The sequence below is a fragment of the Suricata suricatta genome, chromosome 5 (assembly GCF_006229205.1).
Source record: "Suricata suricatta isolate VVHF042 chromosome 5, meerkat_22Aug2017_6uvM2_HiC, whole genome shotgun sequence".
Lineage (NCBI taxonomy): Eukaryota > Metazoa > Chordata > Mammalia > Carnivora > Herpestidae > Suricata > Suricata suricatta.
This window is the reverse complement of record NC_043704.1, coordinates 4571643-4598657: the sequence shown is the minus strand read 5'-3', so window position 1 is coordinate 4598657 and position 27015 is coordinate 4571643. Positions and strand designations below refer to the sequence as shown.

At 53.0% G+C, this 27015-nt stretch overlaps 2 protein-coding genes and 1 long non-coding RNA gene across 10 annotated transcripts in view; 2 read left to right on the top strand and 1 right to left on the bottom strand.

Moving 5' to 3' along the window:
- The window catches only part of UBASH3A (ubiquitin associated and SH3 domain containing A), a 37305-nt gene extending 36886 nt beyond the window's left edge, over positions 1 to 419 (bottom strand). Inside the window, exon 1 of one of the 5 annotated variants that reach the window (XM_029938902.1) lies at positions 43 to 419. In XM_029938902.1, the coding sequence (XP_029794762.1) occupies positions 43 to 155 (113 nt within the window). In that variant the 5' untranslated portion in view covers positions 156 to 419. The remainder of the gene's footprint in view (positions 1 to 42) is intronic. The other 4 variants (XM_029938903.1, XM_029938906.1, XM_029938904.1 and 1 more) reach the window with 4 other exon arrangements.
- The window catches only part of LOC115291436, a 2376-nt gene extending 1360 nt beyond the window's left edge, over positions 1 to 1016 (top strand). The window contains exon 3 of the long non-coding RNA XR_003908440.1: positions 564 to 1016. This is a non-coding gene — a long non-coding RNA (uncharacterized LOC115291436). The remainder of the gene's footprint in view (positions 1 to 563) is intronic.
- An 8863-nt stretch (positions 1017 to 9879) lies between these two features.
- TMPRSS3 (transmembrane serine protease 3) overlaps positions 9880 to 27015 on the top strand; it is a 30281-nt gene continuing 13145 nt past the window's right edge. For 2 of the 4 annotated variants that reach the window (XM_029938897.1, XM_029938896.1), the window contains exons 1-9: positions 9880 to 10020; positions 15341 to 15451; positions 16262 to 16378; positions 16734 to 16857; positions 19350 to 19475; positions 20641 to 20684; positions 21305 to 21470; positions 22284 to 22453; positions 24604 to 24741. In XM_029938897.1, coding sequence (XP_029794757.1) covers positions 9891 to 10020; positions 15341 to 15451; positions 16262 to 16378; positions 16734 to 16857; positions 19350 to 19475; positions 20641 to 20684; positions 21305 to 21470; positions 22284 to 22453; positions 24604 to 24741 — 1126 coding nt within the window. In that variant the 5' untranslated portion in view covers positions 9880 to 9890. Of the gene's footprint in view, positions 10021 to 15340; positions 15452 to 16261; positions 16379 to 16733; positions 16858 to 19349; positions 19476 to 20640; positions 20685 to 21304; positions 21471 to 22283; positions 22454 to 24049; positions 24189 to 24603; positions 24742 to 27015 lie in introns of all 4 variants that reach the window. The other 2 variants (XM_029938895.1, XM_029938898.1) reach the window with 2 other exon arrangements.

Sequence of the window (27015 nt, the reverse complement as noted above, 5' to 3'; positions counted from 1 at the left end):
CCCCGCGGCCCCCGCGCCCCGCGGCCCCAGGACGGAACTCACGCGGTGTGCACCGGGAAGCCCATTCCCAGCAGGGGCTCCAGGAGCGAGGGCGTGCCGCGGACCTTGAGCTTGTTGGAGACCTTGGCGTAGAGCTGCGTCTCCCCGGCTGCCATCTCTTCCTGCCTGTGGGCAGAAGTGAATAGATAAAGCCAGAGAGAGACACACACAAGCGAGGCTGAGGGTGTGAAGAAAAACCTCAAGGCCTTTTTGATCTCTCTGACAAAAGCTAATATCCTGTTTGCATGAGACGTCGGTTTTCAGAATTCTCTCTGCAGCGTGCTGGGCTCGGCGCCCACCGGCTCCGTTTCCACGCGGAGTTCGAGGTCCGGAGGTCCAGCCTAGACCCTGCTCGATCTTAGCTCCTGGCTCGGTTCTCCCCTGGTGATGCCGGCCCCGGAAACGGGGCCACCCCGAGCTTCCCGCCTGCAAACAAGACGTGAAACTACACTCCATCTACTGTCCCCGTGAGCTCCGACGTGTGTGGCTCTTTTAATTATTCATTGACTCTTTTTTGATTTTAGAATGTTTTGAAGTTTAATGTGCGTGCCGAAAAGTGGACAAATCCTACGTACAAGTCAGTGAACCTCCGTCCAGGGAGCACACACACCTAACTCCCTCGGGACCAACAATACCACAGGCTCCCCAACCTGGGGGATTTGGGCCCCATCCCCAGGGACCATTGGCCACGTCTGCAGACACTTCTGAGGGTCCCCGTTGGAGGAGGGGATGCTGGGTGCTGGCATCTATCATGTGAGGACAGGAACGTAGCGGGTGCACCCCAGAGCAAAGAGGGACCCGGCCCAAAATATCAAGAGCGCGAAGGTTGAGAACATGAGCTCTGGACACAACCAGAGGACCCCTCTTCCCAACTCCGAGTTATTTCCTCCCTCCCCCAGAGGAGGTAACTTCTGTGCTCACGTGTACATTAATTTTGGCTATTTTTGAATCTCACATAAATAGAACCACAGAGCATATATCCCTTTGTGTGTGATTTCTTTTGCTCCAAACTGTGTGTGTGAAATGTACCCACGTGACTGCTGGTCACCATACTTCGTCTGCTGCATTGCCGTGTGTTTTTCTTTCTTTTTTTTTTTCCATAATATTTTATTGTCAAATTGTTTTCCATACAACACCCAGTGCTCTTCCCCTCAAGTGCCCTCCACCATCACCACCACCTCTCTTCCCCCCTCCCCGCTCCCCCTCAACCCTCACTTCATTTTCAGCATTCAATAGTCTCTCAAGTTCTGCATCCCTCTCTCTCCCCAACTCTCTCTCCCTCCTCCGCTCCCCCTGGTTCTCCATTAGGTCTCTCTTGTTTTCCTGCTAGACCTATGAGTGCAAACATATGGTTTCTGTCCTTCTCTGCCTGGCTTACTTCACTCAGCATGACACCCTCAAGGTCCACCCACTTTCCTACGAAGGGCCTGCTGTGTGTTTTTCTATCTGTTAAGTGAAACCTCAGTATTTCTCCGCTTCTCCATTGGCATATTGTTTGGGTGGTTTTCAGGAGTTTCGCTGTGGTGGACATCCTTGTGTATATGCCCAGTTTATGTTATTGATGTTAGGTACGCATCTAGGGTTGGGGTTTCTAGGTCATAGGGTGCGTACACACCTCGTTGGCCACTGCCAGGAGGGTTTACAAAATGGTGGTTCCCATTTACTCTCTTAGTGAGTGAGGGTCCGGCCCACCGACATCCTTCCGCTGTCCGTCTTTTTAGTCATAGCCAATCTGGGGGTGTGAGTGGTGTCTCGCTGTGGGTCTAACTTGCGCTTCCCCAAATGGCAATGACATTGAGCACTGTGAGACAGGTTCTTGGCCGTTTGAATAACCTCTTTGGGGAAGGGCCCACTTAAATATTCTGCTTTAAAAAACTGGATTGTTGGATTTTTCTTCTCCATTTGAGGGAAGTCTGGAGATAATAAGTCTTTCGTTAGATGTGCTTAATGGTGATGACTTCTTTTAGGCTGTGGTTTGTCTTTTTAATCTCTTAATGTTTTGGGGTGAAACAAAATCTCCTAATCTGAATGAAAAGTAATTTATCATTTTTTCAATAGTTAGGACTTTCTGCATCCTGTTGAAGACATCATTGCTAGCCTGACATTGAAGAAGATATTCCCCTGTGTTTTCTTCTTGAAGTTTAGTATTTTCACTGTTTATATTTAGCTGTTTGATCCATTTGAATTCATCCTGTGTGTGGTGTGAGGTAGGGGTGGGTGTTCATTTATTCCCCTACACCTGTTTTCATTGAAGGATCATCCATTGTTCTGGGCATCCCAGTGGACGTTTCTTGTAAATCAGGAGACTGAATATATATTAGTGTGTTTCTTATTCTCTTCCTTTCTCTTGTTTAATTTGCTCATTTTTGTGCTGGGTTTCATTACTGTGGTGTTCATTCCTCTGATATTATCTTCTTCAAGATTGTCATCATTCCTCTAGGCCCGTTGATTTTTCATATAAATCTAAAAATTAGATTGCCCCTGGAGACTGCAGAAAGACCCACATATGTGATCATTTAATTTTCAACAAAAAGACCAAAGGAATTCAGTAAAGGAAAGGAAAATATTCTCAACAAATGAGACTGGAAAACTGCATATTGATATAAGACAATATGAAGCTCAATGCTTACTTCACATCATGAACACAAGTTAGCTCAAAATTATGATGGACCTAAACGTAAAAGCTAAAACTACAAAAATTCTAAAAGAACACCTCGGAGAAAACCCTTTGCTATGTTGGGGTTCACAAAGCTTCATAAAAGAGTTGTAGGGGCGCATGGGTGGCTCAGTTGGGTAAGCGTCCAATTTCGGCTCAGGTCATGGTCTCATGGTTCCTGGGTTCGAGCCTCACATTGGGCTCTGTGCTGACAGCTCAGGGCCTGGAGCTGCTTCCGAGTCTGTGTCTCCCTCTCTCTCTGACCCTCCCCTGCTCATGATGTCTCTTTCTCTCTCTCAAAAATAAATAAAACAATAAAACGTTTTTTAAATAAAAAAAGATTTCTAAAAGAAAAAAGTTGGTAAGTTGGGTTTCATCCAAATTGAAGACTTCTGGAGCACCTGGGTGGCTCAGTTGTTTGGGCATCTGACTCTTGGTTTGGCCCAGGTCATGATCTCATGATTTTGTGGGTTTGAGTCCTTCACTGGGCTCTGCACTGAGAGAGTAGAAACAGCTTGGAATTCTCTCTCCCTCTCTCTCTGCCCCTCCCCTGCTCATGCTCTCTGTCTCTCAAAATATATAAATGAATTTTAGAAAAAATAGATAACTTCTGCTCTTTGAAAGACACTGTAAAGAAAATTAAAATGTAATTCTGGGAGAAAATATCACCATATATATCTGACCAAGGGCTTTTATCCAGAATTTATAGAACATAATTTTCTATATGTATATTCTTTTAATCAATAATAAGAAAACAAAAAATCCAACTTAAAATGGGCAAAAGATCTAAGTGGGATACTTAACAAAGGAAGATGCATGAATGGCTAATGAGGACAGGAAATGATATTTAACTTCATTATTCATCTGGGAAATATAAATTAAAACCCCAACATGATACCACAACACATCAGAAGAGCAAAAATGGACAAGATAGACAATACTAAATTTTGACAATGCTGGGGGAATATTTGGAACTTTTACTTATTGCTTTTAATTTTTTTTTTGTATTTTTGTATTTTTTGGGTTTTTGGTTTTTTGTATTTTTGTATTTTTTATATTTTTATTTTATTTTGTTTATTTTTTATGTATTGCTTGACTATTTTGGAAAATATTCTGACAGTTTCTTCTACAGTTCGACATACATTTGCTATATGACAAATTTACTCTTAGCGGTCTACCAAGGAGAAATGAAAATGTGTGACCATACAAAGAGTGTTCATGTCCTTGATGGCTGTATTCATACTAGACCCAAACTAGAAAGAACCCAAATGTCCATCAACCAGTGAATGTATACATAAATTAAGGTATATTTAATCAACTATGGCATACTTCAAAATTATGATATATTGAAAAATTTCCTCTCCTTGCTACATCATTCTGGGCAAGACCTCCGATGCCATGTTGAATCATTGCGGCTTTTAGGATAGGTACCCTTTATCAGAGTAAATGAGATTTTTTTCACTCCTGGTTTACTGAGTTATTTAAAAAAGTCCATTAACAGATACTGAATTTTATCAAAGGCTTTTTCTGCATCTATTAAGACGATCCTACTGTCTCCTTTGTTTGGTGAATGAGGTAGCTGGCGGTAGTTGATTTTGAGTGTTCACTCAGCCTTGTGTCTCTAAGATACAGCCTTGATTGGCTTGTGTTATCCTTCGTGTATACAGCTGGGCTCCATTAGTTAAGACCTTGTTCAGAATTTTTCTGCATCAGTGTTTGTGAATTAGCCTGGCCTGTTGTTTTCCTTTCTTACAATTTCCTCCTCCTGTGTTGGTGTTGGTGGAGCCCTCAGCTCATTCTGCTGTTCTCGAGACTTCCTGACACCAACACTGAACGTTCCCACTCAAGGAACCCCCTCAGTCCCAAGTAGACAAGGACACTAGGTCACCCGAAGTGTCAGTCTTATAATGGCCTCATAAATGAGTTGGGAAATGGGGCGCCTGGATGGCTCAGTCGGTTGAGCATCCAGCTTTGGCTCAGGTCATGATCTCAAGGTTCATGGGTTCCAGCCCCACATCAGGCTCTGTGCTGACAGCTCACTCAGAGCCTGGAGCCTGCTTCAGATTCTGTGTCTCCCTCTCTCTCTGCTCCTCCCTTGCTCATGTTGGGTCTTGCTCTCTCAAAAATAAACAAACGTTAAAAAAAATAAATGAGTTGGGAAATTTTTCCTATTTTCCAATTCTCTGACTTTTGTTTTTTTTAAAGGTGGTATAACCTCTTTCTTAAATGTTTGAAAAGATTTGTCAGCAAAGTCATCTGGGCTTAGAATTTCCTTGGAAAGTTTTAAATTACAGATTTAATTGATATAACAGATACAAAAGAATTCTTCTTGTATCAGTTTCATTAAGTTGTTTTTCAAGGAATTTGATCATTTCATCTAAGTTGTTAAATTTCCTGGCATAGTTGGCCAAATTTTTAAAAATTTCTTTCAAGTTTGTTGCATAATTTTCTGTGTAGAGGTCTTACCGTATTCATTAGATTATTCTTAGATATTTGATCATTTTTGATGCCACTGTAATTATTTTTGTTTCTTTTTAAATGTTTTTTAATATATTTTTGGGAAAGACAAAGCACGAGCAGGGGAGGAGCATAGAGAGAGAGAGACAGAATCCAAAGCAGCTCCAGGCTCTGAGCTGTCAGCACAGAGTTTGACTCGGGGCTCAAACCCACGAACTGTGAGATCATGACCTGAGCTGAAGTTGGATGCTCAACCAATTGAGCCACCCAGGCGCCCATAAATTATCTTTTTAAAATTTCATGTTCATACTCTTTTTTTGCTGGTAAATCAAAATATTATTGCTTTTTGCATTATTTTGCATTGAACTTATATGTGATTTTTATGTCTTGCTTGACTTCCTTATTAATTCTAATAATCTCTAGAATTTTAAAAACATATGTACAAAAATAATTGCGAATAATGATATTTTTATTTCTTACTTTCTTCTTACTTATTCTTTACTTTTAATTTTTTAATTTCTCTTTTCTTTTCTTCTTTCTTTCTCCTCCTCCACCTTCACTTTCTTCCCTTTCTCCTCCTCCTTCTCTTTATTTTTCTTCTTTCTATTTCTCTTCTTTTTCTTCTTTCACTAAACTGGACTGAGCTCCAGATGTTGATTAGATGTGGAAAATATCAATATAATGCACCTCCTGTATTGTTCCCCATTTTGGAGGAAAAAGTTTCAATATTTCACACGTAAGTTTTTAATTATATTGTTAAATATCTTTTTGCTTTGAAGAATCCAAAAGATAAAACATTTTCATAATTAAATGAGTTAAATATCTTAAAGGTAAAAGACTCAAAGTAGACAAAGCTTGTTATCCAGAAGAAAGAAAAAGCAGATTTGGGGTCTGAAATAGAGCCTCTACTCAAATATATTTTCTTTTCTTAATAGGAAACCAATTTTTGAACAATTGTGCTTATGGTCTGTTAAAATATAAATTTCTCTTAAAAAAATCCTACTTGTATAAGCCAGGATAGCCCTCTCAAGCCCAATCTCTTTCTCGGACCTTGAAAAGTTATCTTCCAACACCAACAGTGAAAAGACAAAACCTTCCTGACGGACGTTTGTCCTGTCCGTGCCCGCAAAGCCTCCCTTCTCTCCCTAACAGCATCCAGGTGGAGACGGAGACCGCACCTGGACCTCAAGCTGTGTGCACATGGTCACAAAACCTTCACAGCTCATAGGGGACCCCTCGGGGTAGGGTGCCCCTTCTCAGACCTCCTAGCCAAGAGCAGCAAAACACGGCCTTGGTGAATATCAGATACCAGCCCTCAGGATGATTTCTATGTCCTCTAATTTTATTTTGAGTTTGATGGAATTGATTGCAGGTAACTTCCCGAGGGGCTACTGTATGGTGGCAGACGGGATAGGGAAAATCTGCCGTAAGATGGCCGACAGCGTGAGTGGGAATGAGGAACGCGGAAGTAACCGGCTGTAAGTGTTCCCTCTGCTGATTCTCTGGGCTCAGACCTCTGGAGTTCGATCCCCTCTGAGTCTCCCGGTGTAAACAAACCTCCTCCCTTCCAAGATCTCCGAGCGCCGCCGCTTGGCTCTTCCGCCAGGTGATCCAGACCAGATTCTGCAACAGAAGTTCAGCCACCATCATGGGTCACCTCCCTGCTACACCTCGGCCAACTCACTTCGTCTAATACACATGCCAAGATGTCAATAGGCTAATATATTAACGTGACATATGTGAGCTCATGATTGCTTTTGGTTTTCTATGTGTCGGCTGCTGACCTGGGCACACCGCCTAGTGTAAGACCAGCTCATCCGTGTATGTGGCACCTATCACACGCTGATCATCGTGCCGGCGCCATGAGTGCCTTCTAGACTCTGTCATCCAAGAGTTTTGTGTCAGCTACAGCAACTCAGCTAAACACAAAGGAAGCGTTAAGTTCTACGTTTCCCGTCCCTGTCTTTGAGGAAAAATATTTGTTCAAGGACTAGAGACAGTCGTTAGGAAAGATGTAAAAGGAGGGAAGGGTGACCTTGAAGAATTCCCGGTTTTAAATCCAAAAACATTGAGAGGTGTGGGCAGGAAAACAAGACCAAATTAAACCACAATTGGCTGAATATATGTCTTTGGCTTCGTGGACAGCGGCAAATCCTGCCAACGATGCCTTTAAGATCAATCCCGAATCCAGTCTTTACACCACCAGCATCCTGGTGCAAGTCACGGCCATGGTGACCCAGGTTTCAGTAGCTCCGTCCTGCCTTTCTGTGAGTCCACCTCTGACCTGATGCTTCTTGCACATGCGCAGAGCCCGACTTTGCTCTGCTCAGCTCTTTGGTGCTTTTCCATCTCACAGACACCAAACCCGAGTCCTCACAGGGGCCCAGGCCTCCCGTGATCTGCCGATCTCCAGCACATGGGTTTCCTGGGGTTCTTCAAACATCCCAGCTCCTCTCTCCAGGCCTCTGGAGATGACAGGCCCACGCTTGGAATAAGCTCAGTTCACAAGACCAGCTTTACCCCATCCTTGGGGTCTTGACTAAAACACCACTTTTTCCTAGAAGTCTTCCTCCACCAGCCTGTCGGAGCCTCTCGCAGCCTCATCTCATCCTAGCATTTGTCACCACCCGGGACCACAGGTGGGTGCTTTGTCCCCTCTGCCATCTGCTCTGAGTCTAGATGCCTGGCTAATGGCAGATGGCCGGCAAATATTAGGTGAATAAATGAATGCACGATTCACACCCAGCTCTACTCCACCGGATTCCCGAGGGGCTCAGTCCCCTGCCCACAGCGGCAGGGCTGTGTTCTCTCCTGACGGAGCATCTGAGAGTGGTAGTCTGTGCAGAAACCCCCTGGGATTCAGAGGCCCCCACAGAAGGGAGTGTGAAGTGTCTCTGTGGACTGCTGTCGGGCAGCACGCTCAGTCTCCCTCTCCTTTGTCTGCGGTGCGGCTGTGAGTCTGAACGCAGACTCAGTCACATGAAGAAACAGAAGCTCCCATCAAGGGGTTTCGCTCTGCACTGGGCAGGGCTCCTGTTATTTTATAAAAGGAGCGTCTGTGTTCCGAAGCCTCTCTTACGTGAAGTTTCTGAAAAGGTTTGCTTACCTTACTTACTAATTAAAGGCAAGTCACTATCCCCTCCCTGGTCTCTGCAGTCATGCCACCAGTGGCCATCTGATAACCACAGTCAGGTTGGGTTACACAGATGCCCGCGATAATGCCATTTGCAGTGATGATTGAGTCGACAAGGCTGGGTGACTTGGTGGAGGGAAGGGTTTCCCGATTGGACTAACCTGTTGGCAGCCTGCTCACCGTCACGCCTGCGTTTATGATGAAAAAGGAAAATATTTCTGCTTTTAATGATGGCGGCTCTAGAAATGGTGAGTGAAGGGGGTGGGCGGGGGTGGGGAAGGAAGTCTCTTCTGAAAGAGGATTTCTCAACATTGCTCAGTGTTTTGAAACCAACCGACAATGGCCTGTTTGGGGAGGGACTTCTGTGCCAGGTTCAAGGTTTCAGACGTTATTTTACCATTTGTTCTGATCCTGGTCATAAAGTTACGCTGTGTAATTTGCCACGTGCTGGTGGTAGGTAGCAGGAATCAAAGGCAAAAATGCTGGATGTGAATTTATTAGTTTTCTATGGTACTCTTCAAAGCCACTCTTGAGAGGGAAACAAAACCAGTGTTTTTGGTGCATAACTCCTGCTAAGATTTTCCCAAGACGACGTGAAACAGCGTGAAGACAAAGTTTGTGTTAAATGGCTTCATAGTTTCTTTTTGAACTCAAACACTGCCACCAGTGAACAGAAAGAAAATAAAAATGGGTGATTTGAGTGTCTACACTCATATGCCTGTTGGCACCTCCTTTGAGGAAGCAGGTCCCTGGAGAGCTCATGCCTGAGTGACACCTGGGGGGGTGAGCTGAGAGTTCGTGGGGAACAGGCCGCCATTTTCTCGCTCGCTCCGCCCCTCTCCCGGTTTCGGGAATGACTTCCAGGGGCTTCTGACCTCTCTGGGTTTGTGATCCTTGCGATTCTATTGGAAGAACCAGAGCCCCAGTGTGGCTCCGGTGCCGGCCAGCGGCCCCCAGCCACTCCTCCGTCTGCTGGGGGGGGCACTGGGCCTCCAGAGGGGCATGGATACTTTCATCCCTAACTAGGTCATGTCCACGTGAGCCGGGGAAGGGCTGTGTTTACAGGAACCTACACATACGGTGGGTGAGTGCCCCTCCCCGGTGCCGTCTACATTTTTGGGGCACGGACATTATGTGAGTATATAAAACTTGTTATGCTTATGATAGGTGCCCCGCGGGGGCTGGCGAAGGGGGGTTTACATGGACGAAGAGCAAAGACCAGAGAAGGAAAGGGCTTTGAAAGTGATTCATCTCCTGAGGAATACTGGGGCAGGAATTCCTCAGCCGTAAAAGGGCGAATGTCTAAAGATGGCCAGTCAATTGATTTTAAGATCGGTGGAACACATGACGAGAAAGTCATTATTTTAGTGGAATTAAGTTCATAGTTTGTCATGAACTCTGGAAGTTTCTCTGTTACCTGCTGCGGCTTAGGGGGCAAAAATGCGTTCTCACCGGACAAATAGTTTTGATTAATCAGAACTGAATGTGCTTTCTCAGACCTGTTAGATTTCAAAGACTTAACTTGTTAGATGCGTTTGATCCTAAAACTATAAGTGGAGAAGCAAATGCTTTTTGTTCTTCCTGGCGAAGGAGGTGGAGGCGGACATGGAGCCGGATCTCAGAGGTCCTGAAATCGTCACCATGGGGGAAAATGACCCACCCGCGGCTGAGGCCCCCTTCTCCTTCAGGTCGCTTTTCGGACTTGATGATTTGAAAATAAGCCCTGTTGCACCAGGTAGGTGGAATCAGGTGTAATTTCTGGGGAAGTGTCCCCAGAGCGTCCCTCTGGGGCATACCCCTCCAGGATTTCTCTTTCCTACAAGCTGGATGCTTGTGTTTCCTTGGGGTTACAGAACCCTGGAGAGGGGGCATTAGAGAGGGCATCACCATGTTTGGCCCCTTCCCAATCCCGGAGAAAAAAGTTTGTATTCCCTGGATGGAGGTTTTCAGAAATTAAGCCTCCAGTTGCCCCTGGGAGTTGGGGTCAAGTCCTGCCGGGAAATCTCTGAGCTTCCCCCCCACCCCCCGCCGCCCCGAAAATCCTGAGAACCAAGGCTTACCAGCTCTTCTGAGAAACCTAAAATGAGCTGGGCATTGTTGAAGTATTCGATGCCCAGTTAAACATCCAGCTGCAGGAGACAGGAGCCGCTCTGAGCAACAAGGCAGGAGAGCTGGTTTAGTAAGGGGGTCACGAATGCAGGACTTGTCACAGTGAGCCGTGGGTGCTGGTCCGGGGTGCTGTGTGGGTGCTGGCCTCTGGGACGGGAAAGGGGGACACCTGGGGGCCCTGGCTGAGGTTCCAGAAAGCACGGAGTGGTGGCTGCCCTAACGATTCTTTTTAAACCCTCCAGACAATTGTGGTTGGGGGTGGTGGTTGTGGAGAAGACAGGAGGCAGGACAGGCTTAAGAATATAGCTCAAAAAGTTAGCAAAAACGTAAGTTTAAAAAGTACCGCATCACCCGATGCCCAGGATATATTATGTTTGCCTTCATTCTCTTCCTGTCCTTGCTGATAAGTACACATTCACACACAATGTTGGTATAGACGGGCGTTTTCCCATGTATGACTTGGTTTTTCTAAATGCCTTTTGTTTAGAGCATCACCACATCCCATCAAGTAGATGTGTAATTTACAGGTTTTCAAAATCATCATTTGACATACAATTGTTTCTAATATTTTTTATAGTATGCACAATATGAGTGTGAATAACTATACACAGTCACTTCTGCTAATTTTGATTACTTCTTCATGATTAATTCCTAGGGATAGGACTTTTGTAGTGCTTTTTAAAAAATGAGCAATATATTGTTCATTATAGAAATTTAGAAAACACAGTTAATCAAAAAGATTTTTTTTAATTGCCCACAATTTTACCATTACTCAGAGATAACCCTATTTGTGCTTTAGTATTGGATTTCTTGCCCTTTTCTGTTTAAGATATTAGCATTTTCCTTTGGAAAGTGACATGCAATTTTGAAGCTCCACCCCGCCCCAAACTAAACAACATTCTGTTCTTCTTTCCGTGGAATTAAATAACTAAATATTCTTTAGGTGTTCGCAGGCTATGGCCCATGGACCAAATCTGGCCCACTACTTGTTTTTATAAATAAAGTTTTATTAGAACACAGACACATAAATTTATTCACCTATTGTCAGTGGCTGCCTTCATGCCACAGTAGTGTTGAGTAGTTGTAACAGACACTATACGGCACATAAAGTTTGAAATATTTAGTATCTGGCCCTTTATAGAAGAGGTGTGCCAACCCCTTTCCTTATCATGTAACTAACTCTACACATCTGTCCCCAGTCCTTCTGATGGACGTTCAGGCTGTTTTCATGCATCAGGATTACACTTGCTGCCTCTTTCAGAGTCCGTGTTGGTGGAAATTTGTGTACATCAATGACATCTTAAGATAAAATCCTGGAAGTGGCTTCACTAAGTCAAAAATTCCACCCATGTTTGGGGCGCCTGGGTGGCTCAGTAGGTTAAGCGTCCAACTTCGGCTCAGGTCTGATCTTGCAGTTTGTGGGGTCGAGCCCCACGTCAGGCTCTGTGCTGACAGCTCAGAGCCTGGAGCCTGTCTTCGGATTCTGTATCTCCCTCTCTCTCTGACCCTTCCCTGCTTGAGCTGTCTCTCAAAAATAAATTAAAAACATTAAAAATTTTAGAAAAAAAATTCCATCCATGTTTAAGCCTTTTGGTTCACATTTCCTATTAGAACTCTCAAAAATTACACAACGTACAATCCTATTGATTGTAAGTGGAGGTCCATTTCTTTTCACTTTGGATGGCAGAGGGGATATAATAATAATAGTAATAACAACAGTAATAATAACAAATATTGCCAGGTGGATATGTAGTTCCATTTCATTTGCAGCTTCTCAGATTTCCAGAGATATTGAAAGTTTTTTTCATGCTTTTGGATCATTTGGATTTCCTCTTTGGGAAGGTGCCATGCATTTTGGTTTTTATTCCAGGCATGCCCTCAAAGATGAGCAAGGAGGGGGAACCGGCCCCGTTCTGCCTGCAGGGCACCAGGGCAAGGACTGCAAAGGGGCAGATGTGAAGGGATACAGGGGTCTAAGTGAACAGCAGTCTTTGCATCTACAATCCGGACTAATTTCCTAAATCCAACTCTTAGACCCAGAGCAGCTGGAAGGATAAGGGGTCATTCTTGGGGTTCCTCCTGGTTTTTAAAGTGTAAATGGAGAGGGGGCTCTCAGTAAGGGGGACTCGGTAACTTGGTGCAGGCTCCTGGGGGCGGGGGGCGGGTGGGGGAAGTCTGCTCTACTAACTCCAGACCAGGGATTGGTTGCCCTGAAAGGAACTGACCCCCCTGCGGAGACAAGACTCCTCCGTTGTCATGATGTCATCGATCCGTTCAATTTACTGACACGGTTGACCCTGGAGCGGCGCAGGGGCAGGATTAGGTGGCTGCCTCCCTGCACCGTCAAAAATCCATGTGTAACTCTTGGCTCCCCCAAGACAACTACCGAGAGCCTCCTGTTGGCCAGAAGCCTCACCAATCACACAACCCCCCACTTCACACATACTTCGTATGTTCCGTGTATTACACACCGTGTTCTTACAATAAAGTAGCTCGAGACGAGGAAGTGAGATTGAGGAAAATCATAAGGAAGAGAAAATGCATAGAAGGCACCGTCCTGTAAAAGCTCAACGCGCAGCTCAGACCGGCGCTGTTCGAGGGTCCGCGGTGTGATCGAGGACCGCCGCGTGCCGGGGTTCAGCCTGCGTGCTGCAGGCACAGCTGTGGAGCAGAACCGCCGCCGCTCACTGAGCCAGAACAAGGCCTTGCCCTCTGCCCCCCCCGCCCCCCCCCTCCTTCAGCCCGAAGTGAGCAGCGCCTCTCTTCCCTCCCCTCCATCTCTTTCCTCCTCCCATTTCTTCTCTTCCTCTCCCTCCCTCCTTTCCCACCTCTTTCTCCCCATTTTTGTCTTTAAGTTCTCTTTTGAGGAAGCCTAGGATGACACTGACCATTTTACAAGCGCGCTCTTTATTGTCAGAGAGTTTTAAAGACAGGCAGGGGGAGATCTCTCAGCTCAACGTCTCCAAGACTAGGGAGCGAGAGAGAGGGGACCGTCCCGGGGGCCATGTGCTGGGCGGAGGCTGCCTCCCTTCCTTGCGCTAGCCCTGCCCCCGCTTCCTGCGCTCGCCCCGCCCCCGCTCAGGCAAAGGCGAACTTCCAGAATCGATGAGATCATTCGCATGAAGTGGCCAGTTCTCCTCGGAGCAAAGGCGCCAGGCGCGGACAGAAACCCACCTGGTGCTGAGTGAGGCCCGCGCTTTTGGCATCATGAACGCTTGTGGGGAGCATCCTCTTTTCCATCGATCTGCCTGGTTCTCTGGGCACGAACGGGGCAGCCTGGGGTGCACCCCACTTGCAGGCTAACGAGTCAGGCTGCACAGTTTGCTGGACGCTGGCAGGAGCCAGGAGACTCCCGGGTCAGACACCGACGACTTCATTACTCCCGGCACGCCGGCACGTGCACCCTGTTGGAGTCCGTCGCCCTGGCCCGCCAAGTCCCATGCAGGTGGCATGGCACAGCCCAGGAGTGTCTGCATCACACTATGAAACCCAGAGCCTTTTTTAAAGGCTTCAAGCAGACCTGCCCGCGCTTTCCCGGAGGAAGACATGATGTGTGCTAAGCCTGCTCTTTGCTCTCTGTCTCCTAAGGCCACATGCTCTGTCAGCGTCCTCAGAGGCGGTCTGGGACAAGGCTGTGGGTGTCTCCACACACGACTCATAGAGAACAGGCCGCTACGTCATCCGGTGACCCTCTCAGAGGTCCCAGCTCCCCTGTTGGGTTTGACACATCGCCGCCCTCTCTGGGGAAACTTTTTTTGGGGACTCGGGCTCCTTCCCCTCTGTCTCGTTTCCTGGGGCTGCAGGGACAAGGCGCCACACTTCAGGTGGGGTAAAAAGACAGAGGTCTGTGGGCTCACATTCTGGAGGCCAGAAGGCAGCAGCCAAGGGGCCAGAGGCATGTGCTCTCTCTGAACCCCATGGGGAACCTTCCTTGCCGCTTCCCGGCTTCTGTGTCTGCTGGTAACGTTTGGGGCTCCTTGGCTTGTAGGTTATCACCCCAAGTTTTGCCTGGATCTTCCCCGGGGTCCCGCCTGTGCGTCTCCACACCATTTCCCTCTGCGCATGTCTGCCTCTGAGTTCCAACGGCCTCCTCTAAAAGGACACCAGTCAGATTAGAGTAGACCCACACAATGACTTTATCTTAATTTTTAAACACTTTTTAAAGTTTATTTATTTGAGAGAGACAGAGACAGCATGAGCTGGGGAGGGGCAGAGAGAGAGAGAGAGAGAGAGAGAGAGAGGGAAAGAGAATCCCAAGCAGGCTCCACACTGCCAGCACAGAGCTTGATTCGGGGCTCCAACCCACGAAGCCATGAGATCAGGACCTGAGCTAAAACCGACAGCTGGACGCTTAACCGGTCCAGCCCCCCGGTTGCCCCGACTTTGTTTTCATTTGACGGCCTCTGTAGAAACTCCATTTCTAAATAAGATGATACGTAATGTTTTTTGTTTTTGTTTTTGGTTGATTTTTTGAGAGACAAAGAGAGACAGCTTGAGCAGGGGGGTTCAGAGAGGGAGGCACAGAATCTGAAGCAGCTCCAGGCTCTGAGCTGTCAGCACAGAGCCCGACACGGGGCTCGAACCCACAAACCGTGAGATCATGACCTGAGCCGAAGCCGGACGCTTAACCGACTGAGCCCCCCAGGTGCCCCTAAATAAGGGGATGTTCAGAGGTACTAGGGGACACGCTTCAACAGAACCGGGGTTGGGGCTGCACAGTTCAGCCAGAACACTGCCCCCTGGCCCAGGGTGGGCACACTGGGCCAGGGCTGGAGAGCATCGGGCTGAGCCTCCGGACAAGTGTCCCAGGGAGGTGGCCACATGCTTTGGGCCAGAACGTTCTCCGCTCAGGGGAGGGGGAGCAGACAGCTAAATTTTAAGTTCTATTTTACTGAAACCCTCTGCCCTGTGGCTTCCTGCTCTCACTCCGCCTTTCCATCTTCCAGATGCGGATGCAGTGGCGGCGCAGATACTGTCCCTCCTGCCGCTGAAGTTCTTTCCCATCATCGTCATTGGGATCATCGCGTTGATCATAGCGCTGGCCATTGGTCTGGGCAGTGAGTATGATCCATTATTTAGTAGGCTCTCAGATGCCTATTTGGGCATTTAAACTTTCATGAGCCCCCCCGGCCCCCTGCCCCCGGCTCACTCCACTCAGCCTTAATTACTGGAGGCAAACGTCCTCTGGCTTTGCTGACTTTGAGCTTTATTTGCCCGCACGGGTGTACAGCCAGCCTGGGACCCCGCAGGGGCCGCTGGCCGTGCTCGGGGCTTTATCACCAAGGAGCCTGCCCGGTTAGAAGTGTCGAAAGGCAGCCGATGAAACAGAATCCCGCGGGCAGGAGGGGTGCGGGGCTGGGGGCAGAAGACAAGGAGGCCATTCACGCCGGGCCAGGCATACCTGCTATTTTTAAAGTCAGGTTCATGTGGCTTTTTGAGAAAGTGAGTCATTTGGATGGGCTCTGATAGGGAACAGGATCGCATTTGCTCTTTCAAATCACCAGCCAGCGTGTTGGGCTGTGTGGTCTGCCGTCCCCTCTCTTCTTGCCCTGAGTCAGAGACAACAGGCAGTAGCCTGGGGCCGGAGTGGGCCTCCCTACTCAGTGGGCTCAGCCCATCGGGCCCGCAGCCAGACCCTTCCTCTCTTGACCTTGAGCCCTGCTGCATTGTGGCTCCAGGCCACATAGTGAGACCGAGGGGGAGCAGCAGCCCCGCCCACGGGAATTTGGAACAGAAACTGGGCCGAGGGAAACAGGCTGCAATTTCATTATTGATGGCCAAGTTCAAGGCCACGTGGCCGGGGGAGGGTTGTCAGTGTTCCACTGAACAAACCCTTCCCTGATGTACCTATCTCCTCCTTTCCTCAGTCCACTTCGATTGTTCTGGAAAGTACCGGTGTCGGACCTCTTTCAGGTGTATTGAGCTGACAGCGCGGTGTGACGGAGTCTCGGACTGCAGGGACGGGGAGGATGAGTTCCGCTGCGGTAAGGCCGCGCTCTACCCCATGGGAGCGCCACCCGGCCCCGACCTTCCCCATCCGGGAAGTGGGTCCAGGTTCGTGCCACTGCCGGGTCTCAGCCTTAACTGGGATCCAACTGGCATTCGTCCCCAGGGGTTGCTGAGCTGGGACAGGGGATGATGTCTGGGGCTGAGAGGGGGCCGGGGAGAACCCAGGAGCAGTAAGGGGAGAGCTGGGGGTCCAGGCATGCCCTGGGGGGGCGGTGCCGTGGTGGGGGCAGGGCAGAGGCCGCAGAGGAGGGTCTGAGTGGGCTGCCCCGACTCTGCCTGCGGGCTTGGGCCCCGCCGGCCGCTAACGCACAGCTCTTCCCGCGCCGCCAGTGCGTGTGAGCGGCCGCCACGCGGCGCTCCAGGTGTTCGCGGCTGCCACCTGGAGGACCGTGTGCTCTGACGACTGGAGAGGTCACCACGCCAGCGTCGCCTGTGCCCAGCTGGGGTTTCCAAGGTAACGGACGGGGCACTGCTGGCCTACGGCTAAGACCTTGATGGCGGGGACGGTGGAGGGAGGAAGCCACCGTTCCGTCGGGTGCCTCTGGGGCACCGTGTCGCCACGGCATCCGCACGTCACTGGTGCACGCGCCGAGGCCCCGCACGCTCAGTGCTTGATCGCCGCACGAGGCGCACACGCAGGCACACGGGCACGCACTGCACACACATGCGCACACCATACACATATACACATACGTACACATGCACACACACCACACGCACACACACATACACCACACACCGCACACAAACATGCACACACACTGCATCACACATACACTACCTCAGATACATGTGTACACACCGCACACCACATTATGCACACCTATACACTCACACACGCGTGCACACCCACACGCACACCACACTATACACACCTACACCCGCACGCACACACACACACCACCACCACCGTCACTGCAATCAGCTCAAAGCCTCCCCTGGCATTTCTGTTCCCTACGCGGCCCTTTCCTAGACTCCCCCTTCCCAGCACCCCCCGGACCCTGTCGCCCCTCTCCGCTGTGCAGAAGGACCCAGAGACCCGGGTCTGCTCAGCGGGGGGAGGGTCCTGCCCACCGTCAGCGTGCCCCCAGGGGACAGCAGCCAAGGCCCTTTTCCCCGGCTGCCCCTCAACACAGCCTGTTTCCTTCACTACAACCCGTCCCTCCGTCCCCCTCCCCGGGGCTTCAGTTCCAAGAGGTACTTCTGTTCCCTTTGGGTTTTTTCTCCCCACTTCCCTCCGAAAGCCCCTCTTCGCCCTTCTCCGCTCGGCTGCGTCCCGTGTCCGCTGTCTATGATGAAGGAACCAGAGAGACCGTTGAGCCGACCGCCTGGGTTCGAATCCCCGTCCTTTGTCCGGTTCCCTGACTCAGGCCTTGGGAATCGGGAGAAAGGTCGCAGCCGCGTTTAAGGGTCGGGTCAGGTTCCGGCGGCCTCAGAGCACGTAGGACGAGCCTGGCCCGCAGCTCGCCTTCTGAGAGCCTGCGTTCCCCCCCACCTGGAGGCCACCCGGCTTCTGGGGTTCCCGGTTTGGCCCCGGGGGCCCCTGTGTCCCCTGCCCGGCCATGGTCAGACCACCCTTATTGGACCCTCTGTGTCGCCTCGGAGCCCAGTGCCCGGCGCCTGCCCTGTCAGCGGTGGCGCGATGCCGGGGACGGCCGGGCCTCAGAGCCCCCGCCCCACGGAGCCCTGTGCCGCACACACTGCCTCCCGCCACAACCCTGGCGGACACCCTGGTGTGTCAGGGGCGGGGTGGGCCAGCGCTCAGGCCACGAGGGAGGGGGGCTGCCCTTCATGTACTACCCTCATCCCATAACTTGATTTAAAAAAATTTTTTATAATAGTTTATTGTCAAATTGGTTTCCATATAACACCCAGTGCTTCTCCCCACAAGTGCCCCCCACCATGACCATCACCCCCTCCCTCCCTCCCCCTCCCCTTTCAGTCCATGGTTCCTCTTCAGTATTCAGTAGTCTCCCTTGATCTGTGTCCCTCACTCTTCCCCGCTCTCTTTCCCCCTTCCTCTCCCCATGGTCCCCTGCCATGTCTCTCCTGTTAGACCTATGAATGCAAACATATGGTATCTGTCCTTCTCTGCCTGACTTATTTCGCTTAGCGTGACACCCTCAAGGTCCATCCACTTTCCTTCAAATGGCCAGATTTCATTCTTCCTCATTGCCATATAGTACTCCATTGTGTATATATTACACATCTTCTTGAATTTATTTTTGAGAGACAGAGAGAGGCAGAGCACAAGTGGGGGAGGGGCAGAGAGCAGGGGAGACACAGAATCCAAAGCAGGTTCCAGGCTCTGAGCCGTCAGCACAGAGCCCGAAGCAGGGCCTGAACCCACAAGCTGTGAGATCATGACCTGAGTCGAAGCGGGAAGCTTAACCGACTGAGCCCCCCAGGCACCCCAACTTGATTTTTTTCTTCACCACTGCTCCCCAGAAGACCCATGTCCCGACACTTGAAATGTCTGCTGGCTCCTGGGCCTCCGTGAGCCTTTTCCTTCCGTGTCCCTCTCTCTCTGGTGGGAACCCACACCAGCTCTGACTTTCACTCTGCCCACCCTATTGCTCCTGGGGGCTCGGCAGCCCCGCTCCTGAGCTCACCTGAAAAGACCCCACTTAGTTCTGTGCTCTGCTCTCTCTCGGGCTTGCTTCAGGCCAAGCCAAGGGTGCGTCCAGGGGCTACTTGGCTGCATCAGGACGCCGTCCTCCCTGCCCAGTGCCCAGAGCCTGCGGGGGGGTGGAGGCCAGAAGCATGCACACACCAGACTGCAGGGTCCCGTATGCCTTCCCAAGCCAGCAAAGGAAGCCGTTGATGGTCTGGCGTTGGGGGGGTGGGAATGACACAGCCCAGCACAATACGTGTGGCTTTCTGGCTTGAGCACTGGGGACTTCGACGCTGGAGACTTCAGGGGCTGCGTTCCCCATGTGCTTGCAGCTACGTGAGTTCGGATGCCCTCAGGGTGGACCTGCTGGAGGAGCAACTGCAAGGGGACTTTGCCTCCATCAACCACCTCCTGCCCGATGACAAAGTGACCGCGCTGCACCACTCGGTGTACCTGAGGTAGGCGGCCAGGCGGCGCCTGTCTGTCCCGGGTCAAGTTGCCCGCTGGCTTTGTCCAGCTGTGCAGCCCCGCGAGGACCTGAGGGGCGTGAGAGCAATTCTCTAAATGCAAGGTGGGCGCTTGGCCGCCTCAGCTAGACTGGGTGGACCCACGGGCTGGGGGCAGCACCCACCTGAGCTGGGCGAGGATGCCTGACAGGGGGAGGGCGAGGAGGGGTATGCTGCTCCTCTCTTCATGGGCCCTGGTGTGCGTGCGGGACAGGACAAGGGACAGGAAACTGGAGAGAGATGTTAACACAGACACACGTCATCTGTCTGCAAAGTACTTACCGCTCCCCGTTCCTATCCCGTGTTTCCCCCAGCGTCCCGCGGGGAAGGTAGACGGAGATCCCCGTAATGACAGGTGCCTGAGGCCCAGCGGGTCCCCGCCGGCGCCCTGCCACCACCGTCAGGCATCTCCGTGTGCTCTGCCGGGCACGTCAGACCCAATGCCAGGAGTGTGTCCCCTGCTCTGGGAAATAGCAGCGGGTCAGCCTGTCATTGCACAATTCAGTCCCCCCCCCCGACCCGGGACCCACAGGCAATTCGTGGGGACAGCTCAGCCCTGGTGTCCTCACACCTCAGTCTGGTGACTCTCCCTTTCCTTGCGTGATTGTGTGACCAGACTGGGACTCGCAAGGCAGGGGAAGTCATGAGGGAACACGGCTGGATGATGCGTCCCGCTCCCGCCATGCAAGGGGAGCACGTGTGGATTCCGGAGCCATCACCGCTGTGTTCTGGGGAGGAGGAGGGTCCGGCTGCAAGGACCTTGGGCCAGGAGGGGCTGCTGCGCCGTCCAGAGGGCCCCTGGTGTCGTCCCAGGGCTGGTGAAGACTCCGGGGTCACGATGCCGGCGCGTTTGCACGGACGCTCCTCCGAGTCTCCCGTCACCAGCTGCAGAGCTTAGACATGCTCCCGGCCCCACCGCGTGCACAACGCTTCACGGTTGCCGCGTGCCTCAGGGTGACCGTGTGACCTCACACTCATGTCCTGGGCTAAAATTGAGACCTGTGTTCAAGGGGAGGGGAATAGAGTTCATTTCTCTTTTACTCCAAGATTAGGTCTAAGAAGTGCTCATCTCACAGACCTCTGGGTGTTGACCGTGAGCCTACTCTTTTCCCCTCAGGGCGGGATGTGCCTCGGGTCACGTGGTTACCTTGAAGTGCACTGGTAAGAGTTCTCCAACCGCGGAGACGGCTCGCAGCTCCCGTCCCCTCCCCTCAGGCTGCCCCGGGGTCCCCTCTCCTCCGTGCTAGGTGGGAACACTTGGACCCCACCTGACGGAGGAGGAGGGCAGCGCCAGCCCCTGTCACCTGCTGGGGGCGGGTGGGAGGCAGCCCAGAGCATCTCCCCGGCGGTGGACAGGGCCACGGTCGGTAACACCCTGTCTCTCCGTGGTGGCTCCAGGAGCCCGACTACTCCTCCCCACCCTCCTTCCCGCCTCCGGGAAAAGCCTGCAAGGCTGCTCAGTGCCCCAGGCTCCTTGCTCCTGGCAGCGGGAGGGTTCGCCCTGCGGGGTGAGGTCTGGGGGGGAGGTCAGGCTGGTGCAGGCCGCCCTGCACTACGGGGAAGAGCACGCAGACGCCTGGCCCCCCACCCGGTGAGCTGTGCTCACACCAGGCTCACGCGGGTCACCCGGGAGGGGCGCCATCAGCACCAGCTCTCCAACGTCTCCGGGACCTGCTCCCTCCTCCCCCCTCCCGGCTCCCTCAGCCGTGGGCTCTGTGAGGGCGACAGGGTGTCAGGGGGCGCCTCCGGGACCAGCCCCAAGCACCGTGGTGTCTCTGCAGCCTGCGGCCTGAGGACGGGCTACGGCGCACGCATCGTGGGCGGAAACGTGTCCTCGCTGGCGCAGTGGCCGTGGCAGGCCAGCCTTCAGTTCCAGGGCTACCACCTGTGTGGGGGCTCCGTCATCACGCCCGTGTGGGTGGTCACCGCGGCCCACTGCGTCTACGAGTGAGTGTGCCCTGGCCTCCTGTGTGTGTCTATGTGTGAGTGTGCCCCGGGCTCCCGGGCATGCGGGTCTATGATTGAGTGTGCTCGGGTCTCCTGGGCCCGTCTATGAGTGAGATGAGTGAGTGTGCCCCGGGCTCCCGGGCGTGGGCCTCACTGCCCGCAGGTCCCCAGCCAGACCAGGTAGAATTCAGGGCTCAGCAGCAGGCAGAGAACAGAGGGTCGCAAGTAATGTCCAGTGGAGGGACCCCCGGTCACCGTGGAGCCACCACCCCTGTGGCCGCGGGCTGTGACTGGCACCTCCGAGCTGGTTCTGCGGCTCTCAGGCCCATAGCTCTGACTCAGACAGGAGAAAGTTCCGGAAGGAAGCACTCGTGCAGGCCAGCGGCCACCAGCTCCCGGCTGTGCTCACAGTGACGCAGGCGGCCTGAGGGATGGGGGGGGCTGGAGGCAGTGCGGGGCTCGTCTCGTGGAGCTTAGCACGGGGCCGAAGCCACAGGGAGGCTCCCAAACACGGGTTGATTCTCCGATGGCTTGTTTTGTTTTGTTTGTCTTTGCCTCGCTCTGGTTTGGCTGCTGCTGACGGAAATCGGGCCCCGACAGAAACGGCACAGCCTCCAGTGCCCAGAAGTCCCGGAGGCGCGGCCCGAGGCCTGCGGGGGAAATGCAGGGGGTGGGCGGCGTAGTCAGAGGCCAAGCATACGGCGGGAGGTGGCCCGCGTGTGCCCCCCACCTGCCCGGGGGCCCCCACGTTTGAGACCACGGGCTCGAGGGTTGGGGGGTTTCTCGCCTCCGCTCCCTGACCTCTCATTGCAGCCTGTACGCCCCCAAGTCGTGGACCGTCCAGGTGGGCCTGGTCTCCCTGCTCGACAGCCCGGCCCCCTCCCAGCTGGTGGAGAAGATCATCTACCACAGCAAGTACAAGCCCAAGAGGCTGGGCCACGACATCGCGCTCATGAAGCTGGCCGGGCCGCTCCCCTTCGGTGGTGCGTCCCGTCTGCGTTCCCTTCTCTCGTGGTTCCAGCTTGTCTGTCGTTGAAGCATCTTCACGGCAGCCCCCTGGGCATCCGAGCCAGATAAGTCCGCGGCTGACTCGTTGTGCGGCCGGCCTCGGTGTGTTGTCTGTTCTCGCTGGAGTGGTGGCCCTCCCGGATCTTGGCTCGCGAGTCCCCTCCAAGAGCATCCCGGACGCTGGGCTGTTGCGTTAGGAGAGGCTGCGTCCATATCCGTCTTCGGTTTTAGCAGGTGGTGACCCTGATCAGGGTCCTGTGCGTGACATGCCTACCTTGTGGGCTGTGCTTCTGACGGTGTTTGATTTTAGAGACTGTGTGGTCCTGCTTTGGGCAACTCAGTCCGTCTGGTATCACTGGGGATCCCACCGGTGCCTCTTTCTTCCCGCCGGTGGCACCCGGAGATGAAAGGGGCTTCCCCAGGCTACCTGGGGCCTCCAGGTGGTGGAAGGGGGCCGCTGGCAGGTGGGGACAAAGAGCTCTTCCCTGTCCTGCAGCTGGTGGGGGTGGGGTCCCTGCCAGGGCCACACCTCTGCCCCATGTCTCAGTCCCGGCCTTCCCAGGTCATCATGGTTGTGGGGCGACGTCCCCGCGGCCATTGCTTTATGAGCCAGAAGATACTGGGCCCCGCCAGCTCCCGGAGGGACTCAGACACATTCTCTGCCAACCAGGGGCCACGTTCAGCAGGCCACGTTTCTCTGTGGGAAATAGTGAGTCCTGGCTTCTGGAAGGTTCCTCAATACGAGAGAAGCCACACTGGATAGAATGCTCAAACATTTGGCAGAGGCGAAGCAAGGATTATGACCCTACTCTGCTCCTGAATAAATAAAGCCCCTCCTCCTCCCCAGCCTATAGCAGCAGGGGTGCGGGCAGAGGGGCAGTCACGGGGCCCTGCTTGCGTGGGATCCTGGCACAAGATCAGTGACAGGTTTGACCTGAGGGATCAGCGTGCTCCTCACACGGCACATCTCACACTCCACGTGTCACCCTCCCAAACAGAGACATCGTTAACGGCCGTGGCTCTTTATTATTACTGGTAACGCTTGGTTATAAAAGATGAGGCGCCAGTGCCCGCACTTTGTTTTTTTAATGTGTTTTTTCTTTTTGTTTTTTAAGTTTATTTATTTTGAGAGAGAGAGAGAGAGAGAAAGAAAGAGAGAGGGTGTGAGCAGGGGAGGGGTGGAGAGAGGGGGAGAGAGAACCCCCAGCAGGTTCTGCACTGTCAGCTCAGAGCACGACTTGGGGCCGGAACTCGATCATGACCTGAGCCAACATCGAGAGTCAGACGCCACACCAGCTGAGCCCCCAGGCGCCCCGACACCTGCACTTAGAGAAAAGTGCAGGAGCGCCCTCGTTATTTCTCTGCCTCCACCACTGTCCTCTGCAGAGGCTCTCCGAGTGCGTCAGAGTGCTTTCACACGACAGGCAAGCTTCTTGCCTCCAGAAGCGGCCGGAGGGACGGAACACTAACGGAGGGAGGCTTCATAAAGCCACAGGCCCGCAGTCCACACCACGAGTGGGCAAGCCGTGCCCGCGGCCAAGTGTGACGCCTCTGCCTGTTTTTGTAAATAGTTTCAGTGGCACAGGAGCAGATGCATTTGTGGCAGACTGGAGCGGTTATGGCAGGGACCACAGGGCCACAAAGCCCCCGGTGTTTACTGTGTGGCCCTTCAGAGGAAAGATGGCAGCCGCTCATCCAGACTCGCTCGAGGTGCCAGCAGTTTAGGGTGGTTTAAAAGTTCATGGCTCTGGTGGGGGGAGCCCCAGCTCTCTGAGCTGCTAGCTTTCTTTTCTTTTCTTTTCTTTTTTAACATTTATTTATTTTTTAAGAGGTACAGTGAGACAGAGCATGGGTGGGGGAGGGGCAGAGAGAGAGGGAGACACAGAATCCGAAGCAGCTCCAGGCTCAGCTGTCAGCACAGAGCCTGACGAGGGGCTCGGACCCACCAACCGTGAGATCATGACCTGAGCCAAAGCTGGACGCTTAACTGGCTGAGCCCCACAGGCGCCCCTGAGCTGGCAGCTTCCAAAACGACCTGGGCCTTGACGTCTCTCTGGGAGACGGTTTGCTCACCGGAGAGGCAGACGCCGGTGAGACTCACTGTTTTACTGTTTTCTTGGACTAGTGCTTCGGTCGAGTTCAAGGTTGTTGTTTCCCCTTGGAACAGAGCTGATCCAGCCCGTCTGTCTGCCCAACTCCGAAGAACAGTTCCCCGATGGAAAAATGTGCTGGACGTCGGGATGGGGGGCCACAGAGGATGGAGGTTAGTCATCCGGGATCGAGGTTTCCGAGTCCAGGGAGGCCAGAGCCGCAAGGCCAGGGTGGACCCCCAGGGCCGCACACTCCTCCCGCGTCTCAGGACGGCGTCCCCGTGGGAGGCTTTCATGTCCCCGGCGGTGGGGGGTGCCGACTGCTGGACGATCTCCGCAGAGCAGCTGGGTCAGAGTCACGGTTCCATTGGTCTTGGGCCGTGAAACTGCAGCCTTTGTCAGGAGAGGGATAAATCAAGAAGGAGAATGGTGGACACCCCTTGTTGGGGAGACCTCCCCCGAACCACCAGGGGTCTCCCCCGCCAACTAAGCACACTAGGACCCCGTAGAGAACCTCTCTCTCTGGGTCTATTCAGAAGTCAGGTGTTTGCAGCCGGTGACGACTTTGGGGATGATTTCACCCAAGCAGAGGAAGCAGACAAACGGAACCCTACCGCTATGATCTAACGGAAGCCGTCATCTCAGTAAGAGCAGGGCGTGCCATTGGGACCCGCCCCTCTGTCATCAGGGGGCACACCTGTACTCACCCCCCGGGGGCTTTCCACCAATTGCTTTCTTTCTGGAAGGAAGCGTGTGGGCTTCCTGGGGCTGCGGCAGCACTCTGTAACAGCAGAGGCTCATGTGTCTCAGCTCGGGAGGCCGGAGATCAAAGGGTCACAGGGCTGGCTCCTTCTCGAGGCTCTGGGGGCAAAGAACCTGTCCCCAGCCTCTCCTCGGGCTTCTGGCGACCCGGCCACCCTTGGTCTCCCCTGGCTTATGGACACACCCTTCCAGTCTCTGCCCCATCTCCCGCGCCCTCCCAGCCGGGTCTCAAGTCTCTCCCCTTCCTCTGAAAGTCTTTGGGCTTAAAGCCCACCCTTAATCCAGGGTGATCTCATTTTGAGATTCTTACCTTAACTACACTGGCAAAGACCCTACTGCAAATAAGGGCACCTGCTGGGGTCACAGGCAAATGTGTTTTTTGGGGGGTGCAATTCACCCCCATACTGGAAGTGCAGTATTTTCCTCTCCCGGCTTGTTAGTTGAGCCCGCGCCCTCCCGAATGTCAGAGGCGCACCGGGTCCTCCGCGAGCAGGGTCTCTTCCGTGAGGCTTGCTACTTCCTGTAGCTCATACTAGAAGCTTCTTCCACCGACATGCTGAGCTCCGTTTCACCACGTCGCAGGTGCAGAGCCGGATGTCTCCGAGAGACACCGCCTGCTCCTCCCAGCAGCCCCGCAGCGGAGAGTTAGTTCTGTGGTCGCCGTGGCTGAGGGGGAGCCTGGCACCCTGCCTGGGCTCCCATGACCAGGTGGCGGGCCTGGCACGCTCACACGCCCCCGGTGCCCCTAGTGACTCGGGGGGGCCAGGTTATTTCATTACTTCGCCAGATCCTGTGGGGCGAGCAGGGAGAGGGACCAATCCCAGCCCAGCCCCCAGCCAGTGGTCCTGAGGCAAGTGGCTGTGCGGGCGGATTGGGGAAGCCCATGCAGAAAACAGGGTACAATTCACACTTGGAGAACACTTCCAATGGGGGTTTGGGGAGCGCACCCCACACCGTTCTCCTGCTGGTATGTGCCGAAGAATAGAGGCGTGCCCCCTGGTGTGGGCCGATAAGGCATAAAGATACTGGGTTGAGCAACGGGTTAAGTTACAGGGTGTCGATCCCTTCAGTGGGTGGTGGGGCTGATCCACGGGCACCGTTTCCTGCTGAGACAGCAGGAAGCCCAAACTTAGTGGCTTTAACCCACAAGTACATTATCTTACACTGCTGGAGGCCGGGAGGCTCAGAGCTTCCCAGGGGCCAGAGTCAGTGCTCCGGGAAGGGCTGGCACCTCCTGGAGGCTCAGAAGGAGAGTGCGTTTCCCGGCCTTTTCCGGGATCCGGGAGCGCCTGCACTTTCTGGCCCGTGGCTCCCCTGCCCTTCCCACTGCTGGCAGCGCCCTGACCAGTCTCCCTCCTGTGTGGTCTCTGCTCCACACCATCGCATCTTCCCCTCTGACCCTTTCAAGGCTCGTGGTGACATTTAGAGCTGCCCCCAGGTCGCCCAGGATCATGTCCCCATCTCAGGGCCCTTTGCTGTGGAAGGTGACACGGACACGGGTTTCTGGGGTTGGGAGTGGGCATCTTTGGGAGACACTCTTCCACCGACCACACCCAGCTTCTGTCCACAGACCGTGTGTGTGAGACCTCCATGGGCCTCAGTTTCCCTCCTGAAACCGGGCAGCTCTGAGGACTGCACAGGCTGGCGTGGGCCGAGCACTTGGCCTGAGATAGGCCCTGAGGGGG